The sequence below is a fragment of the Phocoena phocoena genome, chromosome 21, assembly GCF_963924675.1.
Source record: "Phocoena phocoena chromosome 21, mPhoPho1.1, whole genome shotgun sequence".
Taxonomy (NCBI): Eukaryota; Metazoa; Chordata; class Mammalia; order Artiodactyla; family Phocoenidae; genus Phocoena; species Phocoena phocoena.
This window is the reverse complement of record NC_089239.1, coordinates 7,916,884-7,930,121: the sequence shown is the minus strand read 5'-3', so window position 1 is coordinate 7,930,121 and position 13,238 is coordinate 7,916,884. Positions and strand designations below refer to the sequence as shown.

The following is a 13,238-nucleotide window of genomic DNA, read 5'->3' as shown; positions in this document are numbered from 1 at the left end:
AAGCCCCATGCATAGAACTAAACAGATGTCATGTATCACAGCACAGGGTTCATCATATTCCAGGTTTCTGCCTTATTTTTTGGCCCCAGAGACTCTGCAGATGTATGAAAAAGGAAGTCAAAATAGAGTTTACTGTGTGTCAGTGTGCTTCTCCACTTACTTTCCTGGAGTTCCGTAGGGATAATAGCTGTCTAAATTTAAAAAGCAAGCATACGAATAACTGATAACTGTTCAGATAGCACCATTCTGACTAACAGCCCCTCAGAAATAAAGACGGCATTTGTGGTTTGTGAACCTTATTCGTAGACTTTATTTACTGGGGTTTTTCTCCAGTAGTCCTAGTGAAAGATTGTGCGTGGTTCAGTATGATGTGCTTTTGACTATTGGCAGTATTTTCAAGATGGCTAGGGTTAGTGTTACCATCTGGAACTGTGAACTATCTATGAGCAGGAACTCGATTTGTGGTAAGAGATTCAAACTGTCATTGTGAGGGCAATGCCATTGTACCTAACCCAGATGAACTGTTGGCCCCCAGAGCAAAATAAATACACATAGCTGAAGGTGACTCTACAAAAAGCAAGAGAAGCCTGAGAACTTGTAACGTACAGTAAATATAAGATAGATCTTAGTTTCTTAATTTGTAAAATAAGAACGTTGGATTAGACAGTCTGTTAGCTACTTTGAGCTATAGATAGCAATTCAGTCTCTGTTTTTTTCTGTAATTAATGTGTTTGAGTTTGAAGACTAAAAATATATGAAACTGATTATTTCCTCCTCAGGAATTGCTCCCAGAAGACCACTCTTAATACCAAAAGCTTACCTTTCCGTAGATTTAATTTACTAAGTCACTAAAACCATAGCACTCTTCCATGTGTGTGCTATTTAAGATCGTAACAATGAACTTTATAATGTGCTCTTTTCCTGTACTTACCCACACACAAACTTCACTTTGAATGGAATTATATTATAAAGACATTGGATATGGCACACCAGTAATGAGCATATTTGTTATTTTTGTAGGGTGCTCTCTATCAAGAACTATTACCCTAATACCAGAGTCATCATACAGATACTTCAGTCCCATAACAAGGTATTGTAACATTATAGCCTGTTCTGTCTCCTCCCCTTTTAGTCTGTAGAACTGAATGAACTTAGTTCACCTAAGTAATATATGAACTTATTACTTTATAATGAGTCTACACACAAAAAGCCTTTGCCAGTTGCAGGTGAAATTTGGAGCCCCATTAAGATTGTTAATTACATAAAAATGTAAATTTGGAAAGAGTTATGTTTACATACTTTAAAAGCTATTGCCTGATGATCTGGAGTCCAGTCATTCTGAATTTAGGTGCTGACTGAGATCCTCCCCTTGGGGCCATGGACAGGTCTTGGCACACCCTTAAGTACTGGGAGCCACTAAAAATAAAGTAGGCAGATTGGACAATGACAAGGGTTTGAGACACACCCAAGGGCTAGGGCAGGGTTGAACAGTAAGGTCCATCTGCTACACAATCCACTCATTCAAGACAGGGAGAGGTGGCTTTCTTGTCCAATGCACAGAAACCAACACAGAGAGTCAAATAAAAGGAAGAAACAGAGGAATATATTCCAAACAAAAGAACAAGACAAAACCTCAGAAAAAGACCTTAATGAAAAGGATATAAGCTACTTTTCTGATAGAGAGCTTAAAATAACAGCCATAAAGATGCTCACTGAGCTCAGGAGAAGAATGGATGAACCAAGTGAAAATTTTGACAGAGAGATAGAAAATATTAAAAAGTTCCAAATAGAAGTCACAGTGCTGAGGAATACAATAACTGAACTGCAAAAATAATAAAAAAAAACATAATAGAGAGGTTCAGCAACAGACCAGAGGAAGCAGAAGAAGGGATCAGCAAACCTGAGGATCGGATAGAGAGCGCAGACTGCACGCAATCAGAGCAGCAGAGAGGAAAAAGAATGAAAAAGATGAAGATAGCTTAAAGGGACTTATGGGACAATATCAAGTGCACCAACATTCACATTATAGGAGTCCCAGAAGGAGAAGGGAGAGAGAAATGGGTAGAGAACTGACTTGAAGAAATAATGGCTGTCAACTTTCCTAAACAGATATTCAGATCCACAAAGCCCAGAAAGTCCCAAATAAAAGGAACCCAAAGAGATCCATATCAAGCACATTCTAATTAAAGTGTCAACAGTTGAGGACAAGGAGAGAATTTTTAAAGTAGCAAGAGAAAAACAACTTGTTACATATGTGGGAACTCCCATAAGATTATCAGCAGATTTTCAACAGAAACTTTGCAGGCCAGAAGGCAGTGCCACAAGATATTCAAAGTGCTAAAAGAAAAAGAAAAAGACTGCCAACCAAGGATACTTTACCCAGCAAAGTTGTCATTCAGAATCAAAGGAACGATAAAGAGGTTTCCAGACAAGCAAAAGTTAGAGGAGTTCATCACCAATAGACAGACCTTACAAGAAATGTTAAAGGAACTTCTTTAAGCTGTAATGAAAGGGGTAATTAGTAAAAGGTAAACGTATGAAAGTATAAGTCTCATTGGTAAAGGTAAATATATAGTAAAATTCCAAATATTCTAATGTTGTAAAGGTGATGGATTAATCACTTACAAAGCTAGTATGAAGATTAAAAGACAAAAGTAGTAAATAACTACAATAATTTGTAAAATGATACATAAAAAGATGTAAATTGTAATATCAAAAATAAAACTTGGGTAGTGGGGATAAAAATATAGAGCTTTTGATGTGATCAAACTTAAGTTACCGTCAACTTAAAAGAGACTTGTAGGTTGTTTTATGCAAGCTTCATGGTAACCACAAAGCAAAAATTTATAGTAAATAAGAAAGAGAGGGCTTCCCTGGTGGCACAGTGGTTGAGAGTCCGCCTGCCGATGCAGGGGATGGGGGTTCGTGCCCCGGTCCGGGAAGATCCCACATGCCGCGGAGCGGCTGGGCCCGTGAACCATGGCCGCTGAGCCTGCGCGTCCGGAGCCTGTGCTCCGCAAAGGGAGAGGCCACATCAGTGAGAGGCCCGCGTACCGAAAAATTAAAAAAAAAAAAAAATTAAAAAAAAAGAAAGAGAAAGGAATCTAAGCATACTGCTAAAGAAAGTCATCAAATCAAAGATGAAGAGAGCAAGAGGAGAAGAAAGGAACAGTGGAATTATAAAACTTTCAGAAAACACTTGACAAATGGCAGTAAATACATACTTACCAATAATTACTTTAAATATAAATTGACTAACTTTTCTAATCAAAAGACACAGAGTGGCTGAATAGACAAAAAAAAAGAAGACCCATCTATACGCTGCCTACAAGAAACTGAGATATAAGGACACATACAGACTGAAAGTGAGGGGATGGAAAAGTAGATTCCATGCCAATGGAAAGCAAAAGAAATCTGGGGAAGCTATACTTATATCAGACAAAATAGACTTTAAAACAAAGACTGTAATAAGAGAAAAAGAAGGGCATTACATTATCAAAAGGGTCAGTCCCACAAGAGGATATAACATTTGTAAATATTTATGACACCAGCATAGGAGGACCTAAATTTATAAAGCAGATGTTAACAAATCTAAACGGAGAAATAGCAATACAATAATAGTTGGGGACTTTAATGCCCTACTTTCTTCAATGGATAGATCATCCAGATAAAAAAATCAATAAGGAAACATTGGCCTTAGACAACATATTATACCTCATGACTTAGACAAATACAGACCTTTGCATTCAAAAGCACCAGAATACACAGTCTTCTCAAAAAGTATATAAAAAAATAAAATCTTGCCATTTGCAACAACACGAGTGGACCTCAAGGGCATAATGCTAAGTGAAATGAGTCAGAGAGAGAAAAACAAATACCATATGATCTCATTCATATGTTGAATAACAGCAAAAAAGAAATCCTGAGCTCATAGATTCACAGAACAGGTTGGTGGTTGCCAGAGGTGAGGGTGGGCAAAATGGGGGAATGGGAACAACAGGTATAAATTTCTAGTATAATAGAGTCATGGTGACTGTAGTTATTATTTTATATTTAAACGTTGCTAAGGGAATAGAATTTCCAAGTTCCCATCACAAGAAAAAATAACTTGTAATTACAGTAGTGATGGATGTTAACTGGACTTATTGTGGTCATCATTTGACAATATATACAAATATTGAACGTTGTACACCTGAAACTAATATAATGTTATACGTTAATTATATTTCAAAAACGTAAAACAAGCGAACAAATTGATTGCAAATTCGGGGAACTTTCTTGAGGTATATTTCTTTCTAATATTTGACTTTCTTATCTTTTACTGAAGTACAGTTGATTTACAATATCGTATTAGTTTCAGGTGTACAATGTAGTGATTCAATATTTTTATAGATTAAACTGCATTTAAGTTATTACAAAATAATGGCTATATTTCCCTGTGCTGTACGTTATGTCCTTGTTGCTTATTTACTTTATACATAGTAGTTTGTATCTCCTAATCCCCTTCCCCTGTCTTGCCCCTCCCTCTTTCCCTCTTCTCACTGGTAACCACTAGTTTGTTCTCTGTATCCACAAGTCTGTTTCTACTACTTTCTACCATGAAACAGGTTTTTCTGCCAAAGATCCCCAGCTGGAACTGGAATACTGGAGACAACATCATCTGCTTTGCTGAATTAAAGCTCGGATTTATCGCCCAAGGCTGTTTGGTGCCAGGCTTGTGTACCTTTCTAACATCTCTATTTATTGAGCAAAACAAGAAGGTAACCTTGGAAACTGATGTTGAATCTTGGCTCTATCCCCATGTCCTCATAAATTAATATCAGAAATAGAAAATAAAAATTGAGGGAAGCAAGAAGGCCCCCAGAAATGAGATTTGACTTCTACTTGAGCTGGGAAGGGATTGTGACATCCAGATTGAAGTCCCAAGTACCACACTGACCTTGAAGAAGTTGTTTATCTTATTGTTGCCTAAGAATATTTACCTGCAAAATAGAAATCATAACCCTGCTTCCTCCCGGCAATCCATGACGTTATGACAGTAAACGTATTCATAAATGTAGAAGCACTTTGAGTTATTGAAGGTAGAAATATAAATAAAGGTTATGTTATTAGTGGAGAAATCATACATTTAAATATATGTTAAGTACCAAGTAATTGACATAATAATAAATTATATTCATCAAAGAGAAATAATAATACAAATAATATTAAAATCTAATTTTCCGGGTTATTTTGGGATATTCTATGCAGTAATAATAATAGTAGCCACATGTTGAATGCCTACTGTGTGTCATGCATTTTAAGGGCATTGTGTTTCCCTCAATATTTCAAGGTAGTCTCCCAGTCATGGACGCTAACTAATAGTGAGTTAGTAAGTAGCAGATGTAGAATTGTCTGACTTACAGTCTCACCACTATGCCCCGTGCCTCTGGCTGTTAGATATCTTCTCCCAGTCTTCTACATCAGGTCTTTTGATGCCTTTGTTTGAGACAAAATAAATGGCTAAATGGACTACTGGGATGAAATACTGTAGCACGTAGTATGCCTTCCAAATGCCATCTCTGTGAAATGCTCTGGGAAAAATGTTCTAACCCTCAGCTGGGCCTGGTATCCTATTGTCCAGAGCCTCTCCAGAGAGTCACCTTTCTCTCCATTTAATTATGCATCCACCTTTGCCTCTTCTTGGCTTCTCTTTGCACTTTATTTCCTTTGTCCAGTAAATTTTAAAAACTCTGTATACCTTTTCTGGTCCCTTCCTTGTTGCTGTTAAGGAAAAGCAAAAGAGGTATAAGATTCAAGAGATACTCTGGTCAGCAAAATGCTAACCGGAAACCACAGCATTCTCTAGTAATATCCCCTGTGAATGCGAGGAGATGCCATATACAGAGAAATAAAATCGACCATCAGGCAGTAGGAATGAGCCTTGGTGACGATACAGCGAACGTGCTTTAACCTTCACTTAGTGGTCACTGTGTGTAGCCCAGGAAATGGCTTGTGAGGACATTGCCTGTGTGTTGTAAGCTTAGAAAGTGCAGGATAGCTGCAATATGTGTTGTGAGGATTGTGATTTTTAATCTCTGTGTCTAGAGAAAATAGAGTGTGAACTCTATATGAAAACTTTGTCTCCTTCATGAAAATATAGAAGGTAAGAGATGTACAACCTGCCCTGTTGTGGTTTTCTTGCTGTTGTTGTTTGTTGGGGTTTTTTGGGGGGTTTTTTATTGTTTGTTTATCTAAAGTTGGAACCTCCTCAGTGATGATGGTCACCTGTCAATATTCTTAAGGTGGCTTTTGGAAGATAGGAATTAAGAGAGATTTGTGGTCATGAAGATTTTTTGGTGGGGGGGAGTGAAGTCTGAAACTCTCTTTCAGAAATTCTAAACAGGGCAAGATTTTTTCATGTTGTACTCTGCTCTGGTGATTTAGATTCTGTAATTAACTAAAATTAATTTAGTTACTTAGACCTACTAACTTAGGTTTAACGATCGGATGCTGGTGTCTTATGTCCAGTTTTGCTCAGATTAGGCACTTAAACTTTCTCTGTCAGTTTCTGCATCTATGAAATAAGACTTGCTAATCTACTCATAACCTGATTTTATCCAGGTATTGCGTGACTATTTGTAAAACTTCTGGGCAGTCAGATTAGAAAGCCTTGGGTCAATGCCATGTATTCTGACTCTGTTGATTATTGATTATATGGTGAGAAATCGTAATCTGAGGAGCATCTCCAGTTGGTTCTGGGCACAGAGGATTGCCTTAAGCTTAAATTTAGATTAGATCTAATCTAACTGATTTTTTCACGCTCCCGATTCTACTATCCAAATCCAAAATCCATCTTGTCATCCTGTTTCCCATTCTGATTTTAAAAAAACTGACTCAGGTCCATCCACCTCACTATAAGTAACTCAATTTTGTTTCTTTTTATGGCTGAGTAATATTTCATTGCATGTATGTGCCACATCTTCTTTATCCATTCATCTGTTGATGGACACTTAGGTTGCTTCCATGTCCTGGCTATTGTAAATAGAGCTGCAGTGAACATTGTGGTACATGGCTCTCTTTGAATTACGGTTTTCTCAGGGTATATGCCCAGTAGTGGGATTGCTGGGTCCTATGGTAGTTTTATTTTTAGTTTTTTCTAGAGTCTGTCATACAGAGTGAAGTAAGTCAGAAAGAGAAAAACAAATACCGTATGCTAACACATATATATGGAATCTAAAAAAAGAAAAAAAATGGTTCTGAAGAACCTAGGGGCAGGACAGGAATAAAGACGCAGATGTAGAGAATGGACTTGAGGACACGGGGAGGGGGAAGGGTAATCTGGGACGAAGTGAGAGAGTGGCATGGACATATATACACTACCAAATGTAAAATAGATAGCTAGTGAGAAGCAGCCGCATAGCTCAGTGAGATCAGCTTGGTGCTTTGTGACCACCTAGAGGGGTGGGTTAGGGAGGGTGGGAGGGAGGGAGACGCAAGAGGGAGGGGATATGGGGACATATGTATATGTGTAGCTGATTCACTTTGTTATACAGCAGAAGCTAGCACACCACTGTAAAGCAGTTATACTCCGATAAAGATGTTAAAATAAATTAAAAATAAAATAAGTCTTTATTGCAAAAAAAAAAAAAACTGACTAGGGCATCTTCATCTCTATGGTTATTTTTTACCCTCTTGCAGAACCTGGAACAGTTGGATTAGCAGCACTAAGCCGGTTTCTTTGGTCACGAGGACTTAGTGACTTGAACTGCACAGGGAGAGGACTTTCAGAAAGGGGGCAAATGCAAGAGAGCCAGCTGCATCTTGAGACAGTGATGAGGTGTATTGGAAAGAGGTGGTCCTTTTTATTAGCAGGGCAGAATTTTTTTTGTTTGTGTGTTTGTTTTTGCTTTGTTCTTCCTAAACCACAAGATGGCCATCTGAGGAGTGTTTCTGAACTGGCCTTAACTCTCCACTGCCGTGGTGTTTCTGAGTTCCTAGGAATTCCAGGCTTTCATTGGAGATTCTGGGCTTCAAGGAGCCCGTCGTGCCCATCGAGCAGCGTGGTGGTGATTCTCATGGCTGCGGATGGAGGAGGATGCAGATAGAGCAAAACAGAATCCCTGGGGGTCTTACACAGATGTCAGAGTGAGTTACTCAGCAACATCTGCCCCCCCGCCCCCAGTTAGACAACATTTAGCTTTTTTTGAGAGAAATCCTTTTGTCACATCCCCCATTTCTCTAGAAGCTTACCACTGCCCTTGATTTTTACGTTCTCATTTCCATTGATCAGGATGGCTTTTTGAGTTTATTTAAACCAAGAAGGGTTCTTCTGATACTGAGCAGAAGTCATGAATATTTTCATCTTTGTGGTATATGGTTAGTCAGTGAGTAGAAAACTAATATGTTTTTTAAAAAAATCTTAAACAGCCATATCTAGGGGGAGACAAGTTAGATTCCCCATTATTCTTACCATCTTATTGTTCCTGACTCAAAAACCAGTCTACCTTGCTGAAATTAATTGGAAGAAGAATTAATTTCCAGCAGGAGGCGTGGATGCCATCTGGGGAGGAGCTAAGTCATGATGTGCCTACTTCGTTCTGGAAATAGTTGAGATGTTAGAGTTTTTGTTCTTCCTTTGACATTTCTGTAGTTAAGCGCGAGGACAAATCTCCTTTCTGGGACCTGAATGCAATGGGCACCGGTTTGGTGCTGAGCAGAATACACAATTTGTATATGGAATATCCCATTTTCCATATCACTGTGCCTCATGTGGTCTGACTGTGTGTTCCAGATCTGCCCTAAGGAGCCCTGGCAGAAACATTTCTTTAGCGGCCTGAAGAACAAAATCCTGACTCAACGCCTCTCTGATGACTTTGCTGGAATGAGCTTTCCTGATGTTTGCCGGTAAGTTAAGGGAAACACTTTCCTCATTTTCGCGCAATGCATTCTTTCCCCAGTGTTCACAAAGGGCTCACTGTAGACCAGGCTCAGTGACAAACACAGAAGGTATAAGGATGAATAAGTCTGAGTGTCTGCAGCCTGGAGGTTTACAGTCTGTGCGGGACAGGTTCCCCTCTGTCCCAGTTGGTGCACTGGCTCTGCGTTCCTCCAGGATGGATTCACTTTCAAGCGAACATTCCATATTTGAGAGGCTCTCCCTCTGCGGAGGGGGTGGTGTCCTCCCAGGCAAAGAGCACGGAGTGTCCGTCGTATTATTGTGAACTGGTGCTCTGCTGTCCTCGCTTGCCTCACGGTTGCTCGTCTTCCTTCCCAGGCTCTGCTTCGTGAAGATGCACCTCATGCTGATAGCCATCGAACTCAAGTCCGTGTGTCACGGTTACTGGTACCAATGAGACTTCAAATCGCTTCAGAATCTTTATGATTAAGATTTTTCCAGACATACAGCCATAACTAAGCTTTTTGCTATTTGTTGAGAGCCGGCCTCAGGCTCTCAAGGCACCCAGGCTGCTGTGGTGCATTTAATACTGTCTCTCATGATTGAGGTTAGAATGGTTACCCTAGTGGGTGGGCAGGAGCTCTACCTTTGTTCCTGTGGCCTTGCCCCAATTGTGTCTCATGATCAGGAGGCAGAAGAAATGGTCACCTTCTCAGATCTGTTCCTCAGTATATTACCAGGTCTTGTAAGTCTTGACCATGAAACCACACCATGAAATAGAATTATTTGTGATAAAAAATGTTCCCACAAACTCTAGCCTTAGAAACTAATCCACAAAATATGGTAAAATGGGAATTTGGCCTGCTGGGCAAAGTGTGCTGTTGGTAAAGATAAGAGGTAACCTTATCAGACCATCAGCATTTCCTGAAAATGCGTACTGAATAATATAAGAAGTAAGAGAAGTTATCATATAATAAAAAAGAGAGTCCAGAATCAGCCACAATGATATAGAGATAAAAGATGCTGAAAAATAAAAAGTGAGGCTTAAGTGGGATGGAGAACAAGAAACACTTATGTTGGCTTCTGTGTGTTTTTTAGTGGAAAACTACCTTGAATTAACTTGGACTCAATAGACTAGATTCTGATCCTGATTATGATTTGCCAGCCCAGTGGCCGTAGAGAAGTGTCCATCACCTGTAAAAGGAGGGAGTCACATTAATTAATCCCTAAGACCCCTTCCAGCTCGAAGACTGACATTACCAGGAACCCTAAAATCATAGGGAAACAGTCAAAATTCAATAATTTTGAATGATATCAGAGGGACTACAAAGTATATGAAAGGCTAGAAAGAAGAAACAGTGTGTCAATTAGAGAGGATGTAGAAGGTATCTGAGCAAAAGGGGTCAGTGGGATACAGTACAGAGCAAGTGCTTAAGGAGAGTAAAGAATAGTACCATCTGGCTGGCTGAATCTTATTTAACAGTTCTGCCGTGCTCATGGAAATCTCGAAATCGAAACCCATGTGCAAGTGCCCTTTCTACTGGAAATAGGTGAGAGTAAAGAGGATGGCATCTTAGCCTCACGAGCCGGGGAGTCTGGGTTTCACACCAGCCCAAAACGATCAGGTTTTAACATTTTGGGCCTTCAGTGACCTGGGTTATGCATCGGAATTATTTGCAAAGTTTGAAAGACATAGAATTCAAAACCGCACTTCTGACTTTATAAAACCAAAATCTGTGAATTTTTTTGAGTCCCCATGATATAGTCATTTTATTCACTGGCATTCAGAAACTGTTATACCAAATGCTCTTAATATCCTTTCCACATTTAACATCCTAGATTTCTATAAACTTTATTAGAATGACTGTCAGGACATTGTGGACCAGAAACATGAATAAGCCACCACTAAGTTCTACATATATTCAAGAAGTTCTGGTGCTGTTTACTACCTAGCATACATCTACCTCCAATAAATGAGGCAGCTGCTCCAACATAGATTTAATTTTGGTTTCTCACCAAAGAGTCAGATGCATCAGAAGAATTAAATCCTGATTTGGCAAAGATATTGGTAATAGCAGTCTTACATGACTGCTACTTCATGATCGACACTGCTATAGGCACTTCACTTACATTAACTCCCGAATCCTCCCAACGATGCTGTAAGAAGGGTATAATTAGCCCCATTTGTACAGAGGAGAAGCCAAGAAAAGTTAAATAATTTCCCCAAGCTTGCACCACACCCAGGGGCCAAGCGAGAATGTGAACTTTACTCTGGGGGCACTTCTGATCACCAGGCTGTGCTAAATCCACCACAGTCACTGTACACGGAAGGAAATGGGGCATCTCAAAGCTGGGCTTCAGGCAAGTATATTGAAAAACTAGGGGAAAACCTATTTTTTCTCACCTTTTATTTTTTCTTCTAATTGATGCACTCGACTAGACTCTAAGATGTGCAAAAGCTCTGGATAATCCTCAGGATCTCTCTTAGGGAATAATTTGTCACCCGGTAAGAGGTGAAGCTGGATCTGACCCCAGTCAGAGAATGTTCTGAGTTAGTTCCAGTGGCCTGTGTTTGCTAACAGCAGCTGGCCGTGATTCATGAAGGGGGCGGGGGGAGGATCAAGCAGTAACTTCTTTGAAAGATGTTCACCTCTTCTTTCAAATGCAGCCAGAGCGATTATTCTGGCAGTATCTTCATAACTAAGCATTTAACGTGAGTTCAGAGGACCCTGCCTTTAAAAAAGAAGGTATGAAGATACAACTTAAACATATGCTTGTTAGGTAGTGAATATCAACCGGTGATACTGGGGCGGGGGAGGCACAAATCTGTCCTTTCCTTTTCAAAGTCAAAAGCAGTGATTCCAATGACATGTTAGTGTCAGTCAGTCAGTACTCAGAAAGTGACACACGATGTCTCATGCAATCATCTGCTTGAACTCAGCTCTTCAGCATCTTTTGCTCTTGGCATAGAGCTGAAGATCTCTTGTTGCACAAGCTTTTTGTTTTTGTAAGGCTCTGACACCTTACTTTGGAATATCCTAACAACAGACTAAGCTTTGCCCAAAGGAAGACTTGACCTCTTTCCAGTGTGCATATGAAAGGAGGGGTGTGTTTTAAAGGAGGAAAGGAGTACTTTGACCACGCACAAATGAAGAGAGGGGAGGTGTAGGGTCGTAAGACCTCACCATGCTGGAGGTCTGAATGAAAGGAAATGAAAGTGGGAGATCCTGACCAGCAGGGAGAAATGTGAGGAACTCAGCACCCTATCAAAACATATCATGGATGAAGTTTATAAGGCAGCGTTTTCAAACACACAAAACCATAATAAAATAGACAATCAAAATATTCAAGTAGTGTAGAAATAGAAACAATTCACGTGGTTCCTGCTCTCAAAAATCTTGCAATCAAGATACACAAAAGTGAAGTCAGAGATAAACAAGTTCAAAAATTGTATAGGCAAATAAAAGGAACTTTTGAATCCAGCTAGTTAATTAGATGAATTTAATTTTAAAGGACAAATAGCCTAAGGATGTGCACCACTAGGATGACCGTAAGACCAGCAACCGTGTGGCCTTGGCCTGTTTGGCCTTGGGTAGCTTCAATTAGCAAGGCTTCCTGCATCTGAATTGGTTGGACCATTTCTGATGCAGGACACAATCCAGGGAGTGTGTGTAGCCCAGCAATTGGGCTATGACCTGACCCCCCTCAGTAGATTTCAGCAGCAGTCGATGAATTAAATGCAGTCAGATTCACATTTTCTACTGTAAATTTTGGCAGTAAAAAGGGATTGAGTCCTGTTAACCTGCAACTTAGAGAATCCTTTGGTAAAAACAGATACTGCCCCAGAAATTGGAGGGGAAAATTACTGTATTATTATTTTCTGTTTCCAGTGGGCTGATACTAAATCCACCTGCTCAAGTTAAGCTCCGTAAGAACACACTGGGGTTCTTCATTGCTGAATCTGCAAAGGATGTCAAAAGGTACATTTTTTTTTATTACTTTAACGGGGAGAAAGTCCTAAAGCGAATGCAACTTAATGGCAGGCAGACTGAGTCAGCCCCCTGTTTCTTTAGTGTGAAGCCTCACATAAGTCATTCTTGATTTGCTTTCATTGTCCAGAGCCTTCTTTTACTGTGCCGTCTGTCACAGTGACGTGTATACTCCTGAGCTAATTGGAAAATGTAGCTGCAAAAGCAGGAATCCTCGACACAAGACAGGTAACTGCGCTTTCTGTCTGGCTGTCCTCAGCCCGGCTTCTGGGGGCGTGGCCGAGGAAAGGGGAGGGACTCTATCTCTTAAAAGACAATGTCCACTTGAACCTGGCCAAGAAGTGGCAGATACTTCCCCACTGGGCATCCAA

At 39.9% G+C, this 13,238-nt stretch overlaps 1 protein-coding gene across 1 annotated transcript in view; it reads left to right on the top strand.

Moving 5' to 3' along the window:
- KCNU1 (potassium calcium-activated channel subfamily U member 1) overlaps window positions 1-13,238 on the top strand; it is a 136,915-nt gene that overhangs the window by 43,823 nt on the left and 79,854 nt on the right. Inside the window, exons 14-19 of the mRNA XM_065900076.1 lie at window positions 1,021-1,090; window positions 4,608-4,760; window positions 8,774-8,886; window positions 9,257-9,325; window positions 12,769-12,858; window positions 12,998-13,095. Of these exons, the coding sequence (XP_065756148.1) occupies window positions 1,021-1,090; window positions 4,608-4,760; window positions 8,774-8,886; window positions 9,257-9,325; window positions 12,769-12,858; window positions 12,998-13,095 (593 nt within the window). The remainder of the gene's footprint in view (window positions 1-1,020; window positions 1,091-4,607; window positions 4,761-8,773; window positions 8,887-9,256; window positions 9,326-12,768; window positions 12,859-12,997; window positions 13,096-13,238) is intronic.